General features: G+C 32.3%; 1 protein-coding gene across 1 annotated transcript; it reads left to right on the top strand.

The window, feature by feature from the left end:
- Positions 1 to 359: 359 nt before the first annotated feature.
- On the top strand, positions 360 to 14,590 carry LOC106066095 (zinc finger CCHC domain-containing protein 2-like). Its single transcript, XM_056035738.1, has 13 exons — positions 360 to 1,041; positions 3,797 to 3,905; positions 4,030 to 4,118; positions 4,482 to 4,553; positions 5,249 to 5,312; positions 5,775 to 5,826; positions 6,036 to 6,142; positions 6,246 to 6,288; positions 6,414 to 6,699; positions 6,947 to 7,035; positions 8,748 to 9,151; positions 9,356 to 10,552; positions 11,782 to 14,590. Exons 1-13 carry the CDS (start codon positions 529 to 531, stop codon positions 11,823 to 11,825), a joined length of 3,069 nt encoding a protein of 1,022 aa, XP_055891713.1. The 5' UTR covers positions 360 to 528; the 3' UTR covers positions 11,826 to 14,590.
- Positions 14,591 to 16,524: the final 1,934 nt, after the last annotated feature.

Genomic DNA, 16,524 nt, shown 5'->3' with positions numbered 1-16,524 from the left:
TCAGAGCTCAATTTTTCATTTTTCTTATTCCGTAATCGGTAAACTTGTAATAGACACAGGTATACGATTAATACGAGTTAGGAGCTTTCTTTATTAATTAACTATTGCAAACAAATGATTTTGAAATATACACAACTATGTTAAACCATTCGCGTCTTTACAGTACAATGAACATACACTGACCTACATATTTTATCACTTAATATTGTTCACATTTTCATTTAGAACGAAGATTTTAGATAGTTGAACTTAAAATAAATAATTATAAATGCTAAGATAATTATTATGCTAATAGTTATTTAATTTTAAATGTAGAAAAACTTTCAAATAATGAATTTTTAGCACACTACGAATATCATATAAGGAATACATGGTCCACTGGATTGGTTAACAAGTCAAATGCCCGGATGAATTTCTATGTTTTCACGGAATCTTTCATTCTTTTTAGAGAGCATGATAAAACTGAAATTATGTTGTAGATAGTGTTTTGGTTATTCCAAAGATAAGTTAATCACAGTTACAGACATCATGGTTAGAAAAGAGGATTTATGTGAATGGTTTAAAAACCTTCGTCCTTGTAAAAGACTAGATTATATGTGTGGCCTCTTACATATGTGCCTCCCTACAGAATTGCGGTTTATTGGTACTGTAATTGAAGACTTAGCAAAAAAAGATTACCACTCTCTTCGTGATGCTGAAATAAAGGCTAATCAGCAGGCAGAACTATCCACCTTAGCTTCAAATGTTTTATCAGATTATAGATTAAGGACTAAAATTATAATGGCTTTAGCACTTCTGAATTCTACTAACTCATCCTGTGCCAAAATAATATTCGACATTTTAGAAAAACAATGTCAAATTGATGAGCAAATTTCAAACATCATCATAAATGAACAAATTTCTGATGAGATTCTTTTAATTTTGACAATGGCAGTACACCATCCTGCATTTAAAATTAGTCAGAAATTAAAACTTGGTGAAATTCTAGAAAAAGTTGAAAGATTAGTTAAAGAAAGGAATATACACAGCAATATCAATGGGGTTTGTATTCCTTTTTAATTTGTAATTTTAAGTTATTTTTAAACAAAACTACATTATCTAAGATGTTTATATTATTAATATCTAGTATCTACTATTCTAGTTCTAGATTTGTCTCTAGAGATCTATATAGTTAAAGAGTAAAAGGGGTATGAAAGTCATGACCTACACCCCCAAGTCATCTTCGTAATTCATAATTGTCTTAAGAGTTGAATCTAAGAATCTTGGAACTCTAGACCTGTGTAGCTGCATGATACTTCATCATTACCAGTGCAATGACTCGGTCCTTACTGACCTTAGGGACCTGACCTGAGAAGTATTGCCCGGGATACGAGTCTTAGTCTTAAGAATTATTATAGATATAGATTTTTTATAGGCTCTCTGATACAAAACTATACAATACTAATATGCTGACACTATTACTACTAAGTATTTTAAGTAAAAAAAAAAAAAAAAAAAAAAGCGAAATAATACACTAAAAAATACACCTGTAAAATAAATCATTCTTCCCACCTTTGGATTCTGATACCATAGTATTAATGCCTTGGTTCTCAGGCTCCCATGGTAATCTGATGGGAACTTGACAAGTTTCTACTCCTGTTGTTTGCTAGCCTTTTTCCACTGAACACAATTTTCATCAAGGCACCTGTTGAGGCACAAGACTGAAATCCTTGTAAGCCTTGTACTGCTCATATCAAAATGCCATTCTGGTTTCTTTTATAAAATATTATAACCAGTTCATTTGTATTGATAAACTCAATCAACTCAATCTAAATTTAAGTTAAATATTTTTACATCTAGCTGCCCATTAGATTCTATTTGGATGATAAAACTTTACGTGTTAAAATATTAAGTTTGATATCTCATCCTGCCCCCAACATTTTTCCTTTTTAAAAATTTTCTAAGATGTAAAAATCTGCTTTAAGTAGCCTTCGGATCAGATGTTATTTAAGTTTACTAAGTAGACTAATGAAATAAAGGCTTTAATGTATGGACCCAAGACGTAAACAAATTCAAAGAATTTGTCTTATATATAAACGTTTAGGCAACCACTGTGGGTCAGACATACTCACACATTACAAAAACACTATTAAATTGTTAAAAAAACAGGTAAAAGGTGAAAACATTGCACTCTTCGGTAGTTTTAAATGCACAACTTGTGACTTGCATAGTGTCTTAAGGACCAGCTGTTTTAGCCACACAAGATGTTGAAAACGGAACTGATTGCTTCTTGAGACATTTAGATAATGTGTATGATAAATTGGCTTAACAAATTTTATCCAGCCTTTATCTAATACATTTTAAAAAGATTGAGTCATTTCTTGGATCCCTTACCACTAATGCTGTTATAAAGGTTTAAAAATAAAAATTAAATCTTTTAAAATTATTTATATATAATATATACATTATAATTTTTAGTGTATTCTAATGATATATTTTGATAGGTTTATTTCTTATCATCTTTATTACGCAAACGCCCTAGCTGACTGACTGACTGATTCATTCATCATTTTTCACTAATTCTCCTACTTGTATATAATACACATATGATTAAAGGTTAATAATATATTATATATAATATAATCTCTTTTTAAGTTAAGGTGGAAAAGTTTGGAGCAGGATAGCTTATTAGATATTTCACAATCTTGACATTTAGTAAACATCAAACATTCATGGTAATTATACAAAACAAATGGAACCAGCATGGCAGTTACGAGAGATGTAATGTCTGCACTAATGCAGTTGATAGTCTTGATAGTCTGACACTTCATAATCAGACAGTCAGTAATCCAACCCTGTGCTTAGACAGCGATGATGATGCATCTGTTGCATAGCAAACATGTCTTGCCTCTATTTTTTTTGCTCTAGCTTTTTTAAGTGGTGATACATTTCTGTAATTATTGTATGTTAGCTTACCTGCCATATTTTTTAGTGTTTTTATGTCCTGTGTGGTGGCAAGCTAAATTGGCAATCATAAGCATAAAACATCTCTTCCTACAAATGGGAAATTAAAAAAAAAACTCCCAAGTTAATGCTATTTATTTGATCTTTGGTATCAGACGACCTACCAATTATAATATTATGAAAAGTAGGGAGAAAAATAGAACATTTTGTGATTTATCTATTGAAGACAACACTTGGGCAATCTGACACTCCCTGGTCCCAGAACCATCAAAGTAAACATGACAATCTATATTTACTGTAATAATTTTATAAGCAGAATTTAGCAATATTAATGTCTCATAATAGAATTTAAAGCGGAATGAGCGTCACATAGTTTAGCATCATATCATTTCCCTTGCCATTTAAAACATTATATATTATTACATGTCTTTCTAACAATGTATCAGATGTTCTAATACTATTATCAGTGGGCTTATGTGTTTTATTTATGAAATGTTCCAGTTTTGACATTATCACCATGTTTTTGTTTTTGTCATTAATCATTGTTTTTCATTTATAAAATGTTATTTTGCTACTTGTTTACCACAGGCCTCTCAGTAGGTAATGTTCTTTCTAGTCTTATCATCAGTCACTACATTCAATCATGCTATCCTATTATGTTACGAACTTCATTGTTTCTTGTATCAAATGTTTTATCAAGTGTTCTCATTAATCACTTTTATATTATAATATATACCAAAATACTGTCTCATGATATTGTTTTGTTTCACTTTATTTCACATAATTGTATTGATATGAATCCTGGTAAGATTCAATATCACTTCTATAAAAGTTAAAACTTTTTACATTTCAGGGTATGGAAGAGCCAGATTTGATATTGCCATCACAGTCTGAACCAACTAGCAGTCATGCTGTCTCTCATAGTGATAGTCAGTCAAGCGGAGCTGATTCCCAGAAGAAGGGTAAACATTTTTAAAAACTAATCTCAATTTAGAATTTAAGCCAACATTTAGTTTTTATGCTTGTTTTTGGTATTGTTATTACTTAGGCAGATGTAATTATGTTTATCTCTCTTTCTGTCCACAGTCTCAGTTGTCTCTATTGAAATCATTGATTATAAAGATCTCCCTTACAACAAGAAAAATGAAAAAAGTATAAAAGGATATCAGATACATGTAAATATCTTTATCCCCTTAACTGGTATTACAAGATTTATTTCATAATACAATTTAATTATTTAGTATAAAATTAGTGTTTTATGTACAATGCTTTTAAAAACCACACAGGAAATGTGTTAACTTTTTTTTTTTTAAATATTACTTTCAACTTATAAAATAAACAAATTAAATGTTTTGATGCCTTGATTAACTGCATGTCCTTTGTTCTAAGGCAAAATAATAATATAAAACAACATCATATTTTGTTACATTGTATTGGTCATTTTGATTTGTTTCTAAAATAAAATAGTGAAATGATTACTATGTGGTGAATAGAGAAGAAGAAAAAAGTAACTAATGTATTGTTTTGTTTCTTTCTAGTCAAACTGGTCGAATGGAGAAATTAGGGAAGTTTTTATGAAACCAAAAGCACTACATGATTTACATTTAAAGGTATAAGACTCTTTCTCTTTTAAAATGTTAATTTAATAAAAATGATTGATGTTTTTATTTCCCTTCTCTCCCCCCCCCCCCCCCCTTAAAAAAAACCCACAAAAAAACACTAGCTATCTATTTACCTATGTAGGTGTGTGAAGCAAATTATTTATATGCTAACATTGATATATTTCCCATACGTTTATTTTTTAAAATGTATTCAGCAACATCACCTGTTAAGTTATTGATGCTGCCATTTTGCAGCGATGGGTAATTATCAATTATGAGATGCAGGGAATGGTTCAAAATAGGTTTTTTTTTCTGGCAATGTCCGGACGAGTCTTATCTGTTGGATGATAAAAATCGTAAGTTATTTAACTCCACACAGAAAAATGATGGAGGTGTTAATCACCCTGTTGTTTATGTTACCCAAATTATGGTGTTAGAGAGTGATTATTTGATATTATCCAGAAATTGGTTGTATGGTTTTAACCCCAAATTGTTTTTATGTTACTATTTATGTGATTGTAGTATATTTCCAAGAATGTGTCTGTATGTTGGGATATGGTTACATTATGTTAAAGTAGTTATATCTTTCTGGTCTTCATAGCAAAGATAAAACCTTTCTTTATTTTGTAAATTTTAAGATTTTTTTTTTTATTTTTAGCTTTTAGTAACAAATAAAAAATCAACTTTTTTTTTATCTATTACAGTTTGTAGGTCAACTGCCAGATGAGAAAAAGAGAAGAAAACATATACCATTTTTTCCAGCTAGAGGTACATTTAATCTTAAAAGATCTAAAGATCTTAATAAGAATCTAATCTCTTACATGAAATGAGATACTATTTTAAAATTATACTATAGACATTGTTACATACATTGTTTATTTATATTTAGATGCTTAGGAACATTTATTTTGAGTTAGAGCATCTATTTTGAATTAATTTCAGTTCTAATTAGTAAAGAATTCTGAAGAACTGAATTTCTTGATTTTTATTTAGGGATGTCACAACAGGAGTAAAATTGATAGGGCTAATTATGATGCACTCATTTATAATCTGATATCATCATTAAAGCATCATTGATATAATTGTTATATTGAAAAATGTCATTAAAAAGATGATAGTCTCCCTTTCAAATGTGTATGTTTAAGGGAGGTATACATCTTAATTTATAATAGATTTATATGTTAAAAACTCAACATTATTTACTTTAATATTAAGTATTTTTTTTAACAGGCAAAGATGAATCTGCAGAAAAACATAGAGAGACTTACAATGAATATCTAAGGTATGGCATTAGAATGATGAGCTATTTTATATCTAATATAGGTTAATATTAAGTTAATATAAAATATTAACTAATATTATAGTGCTTTAAAAAGAGATCTAATAAATTAGAATAATAAGCTCTACATACTAATTGAACCAATAGTTATGTATAATTTTTACTTTGCAATGGATGAAATGGAAATTTGAAAAGAAAATATTTGTTTTCAGCAAAATGGCCAAAGTATTAACCCAATTTCCAGACTGTGATGTGTTTACAGAACCTTTTAGAAGTGGAACTTTAGTTAATCGACCACCTGTGTTATCTGATAGACCAAGTGAGTTTTGAACTTTTATTATTTCTTAGAACTAGACTTGCATAGGACAAAAATAAAAGCCTAATCTTTAACCCTATTTATATAATGAATTTTTTTTTTTTAGGATCTGTGCAATCAGTAGAATTCATGAGACACAATTCTCTAAGGTAACTGATTTCTAAGTAATTTTCTTAAAATATGTATTCTGACAAGGCCTATTATATTTTTTTTTTATTTAAAATAATGATTGTTTAGTTATAAACTTGAGTGACCTGTGTTATTAATGTTTCAGACTCAGCAACAGTTCTTCCCCAGTCCAGAGCTCACCAGGGCCCTCGCAGATGTCCTCCTCTACCACCTCCCCAGCCAACTCAAGAACCTCTTCACCCACTTCTCCCCTACCCAGTGCACAAAACAGACACTTGATGAATGTGAAAGGCTCCTCTGTGGGCACTCACCTCGTGGGACAAGCCCAGACGTTTGGACCATCTCACATTGAGCTTTCATTGTATCAACTTTTAGTTTTGCTCAATTTGGAAAAGTATTTTGAAAATCTGAAAGAGTTTTCGGTTAAGCAGGTATGATATGCTCAATGGCATTCTGTAAACATTGAAGGAAAGAGTCGGATGTGTTTGCCCTTTTTTTTTTTTCCATATCCGTATTAAACTTTAAACCTTTTATCCAATTTGTATTTTATTATTAAGTTTTGAAATAATGAAAATATATAATGAAATAAGTAACCTTTTATGAAGACACATATTTTATAAATCAGAACAAATTTAGTTGAAGGTATATTTTAATAGATTTTTTAAATTTCTTTTTTAGGTTATGTTTATGAGCCCAGAAGATTTTATCAAGTCAGGTTTACCAGCTGAAGCTCATGAAAGGCTTAGGAAAAAACTGGAAAAGTTAAAGTAAGATAATTGTTTCTGTTGATAAAATTGAACTTACTTTATAACTGTTAGTCATTTTACTTTCCATCAAGTGGATACAGATTTGAAGAGTTCTTCAGAAAATCTCAATTCAGTATCAGCTTGTTTGTTCCTTGTCCTTATCATTACTTAGATCTTGAACATTTCTGACTTCTAGGGAAATGCATTTTTGCAAGCATACACTTGTCACGCTCCTAATGATGAAGTTAAAATGAAGACTATAGTGCTAGAAAAATTATTGGACTGTGTTGAAAGTGAATGTCATTGAGTATATTGTGTTGGCACTGATACCATTTTAATTGTAGTTTTTGGAGTTTATAGTTAATCGGCATGCAGGAAAAAGTTTTACATTTGTAAGATTCCACAGTTAAATTAGAAACCCCTTGCTTTGCAGTGATATATTTTTGTTGCCTGTGTTTTTATCTGGATGGTAAAAAAAAGGCTTAAGATAAGTTCATTGGAACTTTAAAGTAAAATGGTGAAAGTTATGGGTCTGAATTCACTCTTTCAATGTCAGTCCAGTCATCTAGTGTAATTAGATTCAACACTATTCTTCAATGTGTAGCTCTCCTATGAGACCTATGCTTACTATACTTGCTTCTTATAATCACAGTAGAATATTGTCATATTAAAGGACACTCATCTGAATGATAAAATTCTTTTGTATCTTTATGAATATATCAAACTATGTCTTTAAAGATCTTTGTGCTCAATGGGTTTGTCTTAAGGCTGTAATATTGAATTCTTGATGCGATATAAGGACTTTTTGGAACTAAGTTATTTACTTTTTATAAAGATATTCAAACACACCTTAAATATTCATGATCTGGTTTTAACTGTTTTTCCCATGGTATCTTGTCACTTTCAAGAGCGTTGAATATACAGTAGACTGTATTTAAATTAATTCTACCTGACAGCTGTCTGGATTTTTATTACTTGCTTATTACATATAAAAAAAATACAATTAAAAAAAAACTAATCAATCATAATTAAACCACATGTTTAGCCATTGCATTGTCTGCCCATGTGTTTACATGCCTGTGTTTGACATGAAAAATTTCTTAAAATTTGCAATTAAATATGAGCAGTTTTGTGTTAAGCCTCAAGTTTTATCAATATTTTGTGGGTTTTTTTAGACACTTTAGGAGTCAAATTTTATTTAGAAGAATGTTTTTATTTCAATGGAAAAAGAAAGGAAGAGCTTCATTGATGACATAAATTTGGAATTTTATCAAATCTAGAGGGAGGGAGGCATGGCCCTCAGGAACTGTTGCGTAGGGGATAGTTAGATTTAAGGACTTTGGTCTATAAGGTTAAGATATATAACAAAAATTAAAACACAGAAATCCAATTGCCCATTGTGTTCAAGAGTCACCCCCAATATATAACAATGGTTGAACCTTACCATCATGTAATATGTTTCAAAAAAAAAAAAAAAAAAAAGGTTACAAGCAGTTTCTTGATGGCTGGTTTTGTGAACAAATTCCAAATTATTCTTTTTTGATAGTGTAATAAATTGTAACAAAAAATTGTATATAATGTAACATTTAAAATATAAATAAGATCAAGAACTGGTCAGACTTTAGTTAAATTTGTTTATTTGATTAGTGACTAGGTATGCAATGATTAGAAAACATTTTGTTATTGAAATATACATGTCTATTTCTATCTATATCCATTTTTTCTTATTTCAGACTGACCTTGTATTCCAATGGTATAAGTGACCCCCTTGGTAGAGTGCCCTCAGCAGAATCTACTCCCACATATCTTTCTTTTTATCCATTTATGAGCCAAACCTATTCACAGTTTCCACATCCTCCAGAATTTTCTCAATTTGGCACAGTTATTCAGCCGCCGCCGCCACCACCACCTGTACAGCCTTCTGCTGGTTCAAGCTCGCCAATAAATAACGATATTTCTAGCCCGCCTTCCAGTCCTTTGCCGTCAGCTGATCAAGCAGCTCCCCATCATGTTGTTCAGAACAGTTTATTGCCAGTGATGTCTCCTCCTTCTGCAGTAGTTTCAGCTATTGCAGATATAAAAACCAAGCAGGCCTGGTCTCACACAGTGGATGCCTCTGGATCAGAGGATGATAGAGGTGAGAGAACAAATTCATTCTATTGTGTTCGACTTAGTCATTTTAAATCTTTTTGCTTTTTTTTTTTTTTTCGCTAGTTGAAAACATTTAATAGACTTTTATATTTTATATGCCTAGTAACATTTATTGAACTTTTGTTGTAAATAATTAAATTTACTTTTAAATTTTAAATTATCTCATGTTCATTTGTTTCTAATTTGTCAGTGTCCAACCTAATGGTAACTAACAAAGTGAAAGGAAGAGGTCGACCGCAACATTCTCAGTCACTTCCCCAAATAAGCCAGTCAACTCAGTCAGTTGAAGAGTCTAAGATGTCTACCATGTCCAACTCTGTATCAGTACCGCACACGCATCCTGCTTTGATCAATGTTGAGCCAAGGACTGATGCACATCCTTTTTTGGTCCCTCTTTCTATAGTCAATGGTTATGCATCGGACCCACCTCCACAGCCTCTACAGGGACCACCCCCTACTTTAGCAAGGAACTATTATCGTCCTAGTTATAAAACGCCACAGCCAACACATACTGGTCAAAAGAATCTGATTCCAATGCCAGTGACTTATGACATGCAGCAATCTTCTCAGGGCTCAGGCAAAAGCAACGGAATTCACATTCAACATTTCATGCCCGCATCCGCCAATCCTTCAAATCAAATTTTACTGCAAAATCCTTCAAATAACACTCTTCCATTGGGTTCACAGCCACCTCCACCATCATTGCCAGAAGGATATCATCAATTGTATTATTTTCCTGGATCACGAATGGTGAACCCTTCATCTATAAACACTCCTCAGGGTCTTTTGAGTGGGGCCCCGCTCAGTCATGTTCCAGCTCCATTGGCACCAAATGCAAGCCCTGAGCAAACAACTTCAGTCTTGACAAACACAGACATGGTAGAGTCAAATAGGTCTGATGGGGCTCTTTTAAACCCACCCAGTCACACCCCACCCCACCACAATCTAACAAAGTCACAGAATAATGCCAGTGGACCTGACTCTGGGACACCAAGCCCTCCTCTCGGACCTGTTCCACCTAAGCAGCCTGAGCCGCCAACAGCAGGAAGAAGTGTGATTATTTACAATGGATTGGTGGCTCCATATTTATTTCCACAGCAGTCTTTGCCGAATGGTATACCACATGACATGCTCTGGCCAATAAGATATGGTAATCCTTTATTACCTAATCATATACCCTTCATGTATGGCAACACTATATTCCCAAATCATGGTCCAACCATTACACAAACTGCTAATAGCAATTCTACACCTCAAGTTGTTATTCCTAATCCAGTTCCAGCAGAGCCTGCACCTGTCATTGCTGGTAAAAGTATATGCTATAACTGTGGCCAAGCAGGACATGACCCTTCTAAATGTGAAGAGAATACTATGGAAAATATGTCAAGTAAGTCTCTACATTTTCTTTATCGTAATTGTAACATTCTAGTTAAATGACTTAAGAGCAAATGCCAAAGTAGTTTTAGCAGGATGAATAGACATGATCTTATTTTTAGGACAAATGAAGCCCTGTTTGGATAAATATGATTTGGTGCTAGTGTTTAAGAGTAGATGCTTCTAGGTAAAGGTCACAGCAGATGCCAAGAAAATATATTGCTGTCTTTTTATTTTCAACTTTTAATTTATGTGCAGCTATTGCGCTGAGATGCATCTTTATCTATTAAGACCAAAGTAGGTTTAACAGTCTTTCCATATAACAGTTTTTATGAAGATTTGACCTGTGTGTTTAAAATGTATGTTTTGACTTATTTGCCAACACATTCAAAACTATTCATGTTATTTCTGGTACCTTTGTCGCTACATATAGATTAAATTTTTATTTTATAAACTGGGAATGGCACCAATGTGGGACTAATCCAGACACAATTATTTGTTTGGTGTGATTGTCTGCTTTTTTCCAAGTTTCTGCTTGAGGAATTATGGGCACAACATGGCCTAAATTGTGCTGATGTGCCAAATCCAAGTTTCTGAGGTTCCAAGATTGTTGTGCCCTATCTCAAAACTCCTGCAGGCTGGTAGGGGATGGCAGTAGGCAGGAATGAAACTCTGGGCCTTCTGGACTACAGTATGAAGCTAATACCACATGACTATGCAGCCATTATTACTGAATAATTCTGGAAAGAGTTTCTTTTTTAAAAAAACATAACAGTTGGCATGTCTGGAATAAGTAACTTCAATTGAGATTCCTTTAGAAATGAAGATGTAATTTCTAGGTTAAACCTGCAGGTAGACATCCATTTATATTATAAAATTAATCTGCCTGAAAAATGAAACGCGAAGGATGTAATTATCCTCTCTTTTGAAGTAATGTCTGTAATTAAAAGAATAGTACAACTCCTCACCATTCACTTGAAATGCAAAAAGCATTTTGGTCTATTTCTGCAGCTTTATAAAACATATTTTTGAAATGTTTTTTAGCACTAAATATTAGTGTGAATAAGTCAGCTAGTTGTATCATTATTTGGCCACAATATTAATACATTTTATTCAGTAATAATTTTTTTTTGAACCATTACTAGGGATAGCTATACAAATGTCATCTTTCCATTTATTTGGAATAGGATCTATATAGGACAAAAGTTTTAAAATACTGTTTCTATGTTTGTTTTTCCACAGAAACATATCGTTTGAATTACAAACCCAAGTCAGACTCGGAGTGAAGTATTGCTAGCTAGCTGTTTTTTTCAAGGGCTTTCTACTAGACCAGGCTTGTATTCACCATGGCCTTTTTTTTTTTTATGGTGTCCTTCCTATCAGTTAATATATATCTCTATATATAACATGTGATAGACTGTGCTCAAGAATACACTTTTGTACCAGGACCTTTAGAAAGTAGCAAAGGATTAAACATTTGGTGTTGTTATACAACACTGCAATGCTGATTAGCTAAGAAACTGTATTAATAATATTTTACAACAAAATGCAAGATATTTTAATATTGCCTGTGACCTTTTAAAGAAAAGAACATTCAAATTGTTTGAAAAGAGTAGATATTTCTTAATTTAAGTATTTCTCCTAAGTAGTAAACTAACATCGCTAGTGAAACAAAGGATTGCTTCTAGAGAATCTCTGGGCTTATTTAAAAGCACACCTAATTTTAGCCATTGATTTAAACAAAAATGAGTAAATGAAAAAAAAATTACTTTGAGAAAAGAAAGATATTTCATGTGTGATTTTGTTTGCAATGATACTTTTGTTGATTTCTGTATATAATCCAATTGTAATTAGTTGACTTTGTTTTATTGACATTGCAGTGATGTTCCCTGTATTTGTATATGTGTACTGTTTAAAAAAAAAAGTGTTTATGACATTTAAAGAAATGCAAACTTTTCTTTGATAAGCAGGCTTTTAAAATTATTTCGATTGCAACAAAAAAAAAAAAAATTAAAAAAAATCTATATAAATATATAAAAGGGTCTCAGTTTTTAACATAATGCTTCAAAAATATCTATAGCTCATACCGAAATAGCCATAGCATTCTGGGATCTGTGGCTTCATATTAGATCAAATAACAAACCACAAGCAACCTTTGAATATCTGTTATAGTTGTCCATTTTGTGAATGCATAGTGTGAGTTATTGAACCATATATATCCCATGATAAGCTCTTCCCGGTAATCAACTTGAGATGTTATTTAAATTTTTTTCCACCTCATTTCTTGCCTGGAGTTAATACTCTTGAATGAGAGGTCTTGAGTTTTAAAGATGATTAGGGTCTAGTTTGTGGAGAACTTTGTTTTAGTTCCAGAACAGTAATCTGACAACATAATCAAAACCTGTTTTGATAATAGAAGCAGGTTATGTGTGGGCCTAAATTATTTAATATTTTCTTTCAGTTTTACTTTTCACTATAACATAAAAGATTTTTTTTTTTTCATTTTTGGTAATTGGTATTGAAAATATGTTGACACCTCAAAATATAGGACTACTGTATTTACATCTTCATATTTCATTTTTATTTGATAGTGCTAGTCAGTGTAGAGAAGATCTAGTTGGTGTGTTGTATTTTTAACCTAGGTCAAGACAAATGGGAGTGCTGAATGCATAATAGAAATGTGACTACTCTCATATTCATATGGATTAACACTAGTCTTATAGACACTATTGAATAGGACACGCATTGAACATATAATGCTTATATTTTGTTAAGTGATATTAATACACATCCTTATTGTGCATGCTAAGAGCTGGAGTTTTGCAACATTGGATTAAGTCAACAACACTTATATATGTTGTCTTGTGAGAATAAAGTCCTATAGTGTTCCTAGTCTCTGTTTTGGAAGCCATTCAGAATGTACCTATTTATTGTTCTTGAGATGCTCCTTCAGTTGTGTTCTAAGTGATGGCAGTGGAAATGTTTGTTCCAATTTGTTCCTATCTTATTCTCTTGGCATTGTAAACTAAGCAACTAAGACATTCAAATAGATATTTTGTTTTGTCCATGAGATTGAACTGTCTCTGTGACAAGAATGGCACTGCTGTTGGGCTCTCTGCCACTAATGGAAGTTCCAACAGAAAATAAGCAATTGTTGACCCCCCAACATATTTGTTGGCCTGTACAAAGCTGTTGTATTATGCAGTCCTTGATTGTGCATGTTCTCTCTGATCTGTATCATAATATGTCATGCTCCAGTGATTTCATTCATTCAACTTGTTTACTTTGTATTTTGTTATATTTTGTGATCTTATTTAATTTTTTTTTTAATGCCCATTATTCAATTTTATACCATCCAAAAAAAAAAAGCACACACACACTACCCATTCCCCAGTTAATTCTCTTGTTTGATCTGGGCCAGAGAAATAACTTTGCTAAATGGATTCAATTAACACTGGGTTGCTAAGTACAAACTAGTATAATAAAGATATTTTTGATGCACCATTATAATTCATTTGTTTTTATTCATATCAAAGATAAAGCCTATTTATTAGTTCTACATTCACATTGTTCATTGCCAAGTTCCAATCTTCACAGAGTATTATAAAGTTATTTTATTAACAGTGTTATGGTTCTATCCAGGTTGCAAACTGAATCATTTTGCTTGTAAATAACACTTTTTATTGCATTGTCCTTAAACTAATGAGTTTTTTAATGCATTTTAAAACATTTAAGAATATAGAAAAAAAAATTATTAATGCCACTGTATAAAATTTAGAAACAAAATTGAATTGCATATTTTATCATTGAGTTGGGTGAATGTTGAGGTCAAAGAAGAAGATTTATGTTAATTGTTAAGATTGAAAACATTAACAAATTGAGCCTGTAATACAGGTGACATGTCAGTAACTTGTCATGTAAATATCATGGTTACAATTTGATGACTTGTTTCAATATTCTTATGTTTACTGCTGTGTGAGTTTTGTGAATATGAAATAATTACTTTGTTCATTGTATGTATATATTGAGGTAATAAACATTTTTCAGAATACATTGGTGTTCGTTAGTAACAATATTTCATACAATTAATGTACACACATACCTTTTAATAGTCATCGGTTGTGACCTGCACATTTTGTGATACCTGATGCAGAAAAGCCATTGTCAGCAGGGTGTCTAAGTTCTCTGTCCTTACCTGCAAGTGTTTTTCTTTTGGTCTCAAATATGTCTCAAGCAATCTTTGCAAGAGTTATCCAGATGTCTATTTGAGAAGCCATTGTGTGATAGATGTTTTTGGTGAGAGTGAAAAGACATCTTATTTGGGAGGTACCTCTGTTATGCTTCAAGCTTGCCAAAAAAAAAATATTGCCATTGCACACGGTCAGCTCATTCAGCTGTTGAAAATTAGGTAGTAACTACATGCTTACTACAGCAGCATTCATGATTATTCTTATTGTAATTGCAGTGTTTGCCCAATGAATCATTCAAGGAGCCTTGATGTTTCCTATAGTACCAGGTCTAAAGCTATTTAAAAGGGTTGTCTGAACCTCTGCTTTATGCATTTGAGTTTTGGGAGATCAAAAGTGCTGGTTACCTTAGCCAACGTGTTGTCTCTCTCTCTCTCTGGACTTTGATGCTTCATTGGATGCTCTGTGGCCGAGAGTGAAATACTATACATCAATATGTCAAAGTGGTCTACCACATTTAAGGGGTAGTTATTGGCAGTTATTTGTGGAGCTAAGTTCAAATTGGGCAACATGACTTTCATTTTGAGATTGATAGGGCCAAGAAACCAGCAAATTTGTTTTCAGCAACCTGAAGATCCTGCTGAGTGTGTACAGTTGGTAAGAAGCATGCAATCTTTCACACTAAGAAGCACTGTAATATTTATTTCTTATGTATTGGAGAGTAGTATTTGTTACTGTTGGTGTGGCACTTGATGCTGTCAAGCATATGGCACTCAATGGATTCGGCATCACTACATAGAAGAGTGTGTTTTCGAACCTGTGACACCGTTAGCTGCACACACACACACACAAAATGTATTTTCTGATTCAGCCCGCGAGGCAGGTATATTTGTGCGATTATTTAACGGTATCTTCTTTGTATGGACATCTAGATCTAACACTAGAACTTCAAGTTTTGATTTAGAACTCTAGTCTAGATCTAGAAGTAATTTATATTGGATTTAAGTAACAATATAAGCAACGCTTATAAACTTCAATAAAATTGAAACAACTTTAAATTTACTTAGTTATGTCATAATTACGGCTGTCAACGCCATGTTGGCTATAGACCTAGATATAGTCTACAGCCAAATTTACATTTCTTTATTTTTTACTTTGAAAAATTACAACGGTCAGACTAGAGTTTTCCCCGTTTGGCCAAAGAAGTAGTAATTCTTTTCTCACCGATATAGACAAACTATTAAATTACTAGGAAAATCGTTTTTGAGATAAGCTGTCCAGGTTTCTTCTGGATCCAGGTTCCACTTCTGACTTGAATAGAGGTATTGTAAAAGAAAAAAAATCAAAATGAGCATTGTATGTTGGCAGTACTAAGTACTGAACTGGTGGCTGAAGCTAGAAATGTAATGATATTAGTGATAAAGTGTGTTGAAAATAAATGCTGAAGTTAAAAAGTGGGAGGTAGTTTTCTGTAACATGTAGGGCCTACTCTCAAAGCTTAAATCAGTCTTTCCTCCTCAGTGTTTGGTGTCCAATGTTCACAACCATATGGAAGAACAGAAACCACTATGTAACTGTTAAAAACAAAAGTGTTTCTAAGAGATATAAAACATTTGAAATAAATAATCTATTACAATTTCTTTGGGGCTTGCAAAGAACTGACTTCTTGGGACAGTACCAGGAAAAAAGAAGAAGCGGCACACAGAGAACGCTATGTGAAGACAAAGATTGGACGGGCCTGCCATTGAAAGAGGTTATATCCAAAGACAGAGGAATGGAAAGATGATAGACTTGTGTG

The sequence above is a fragment of the Biomphalaria glabrata genome, chromosome 7 (assembly GCF_947242115.1).
Source record: "Biomphalaria glabrata chromosome 7, xgBioGlab47.1, whole genome shotgun sequence".
NCBI lineage: Eukaryota > Metazoa > Mollusca > Gastropoda > Planorbidae > Biomphalaria > Biomphalaria glabrata.
The sequence above is the reverse complement of the archived record's forward strand: the minus strand, read 5'-3'. Positions and strand labels throughout refer to the sequence as shown.

Bases quoted from the DNA above. Each gene is read 5' to 3' on its own strand.
- LOC106066095 (XM_056035738.1), top strand. From the start codon at position 529: ATGGTTAGAAAAGAGGATTTATGTGAATGGTTTAAAAACCTTCGTCCT. The intron at 5,313-5,774 runs GTACATTTAATC...TTTTTTTAACAG, and splicing joins ACCATTTTTTCCAGCTAGAG to GCAAAGATGAATCTGCAGAA. The intron at 5,827-6,035 runs GTATGGCATTAG...ATTTGTTTTCAG, and splicing joins ACTTACAATGAATATCTAAG to CAAAATGGCCAAAGTATTAA.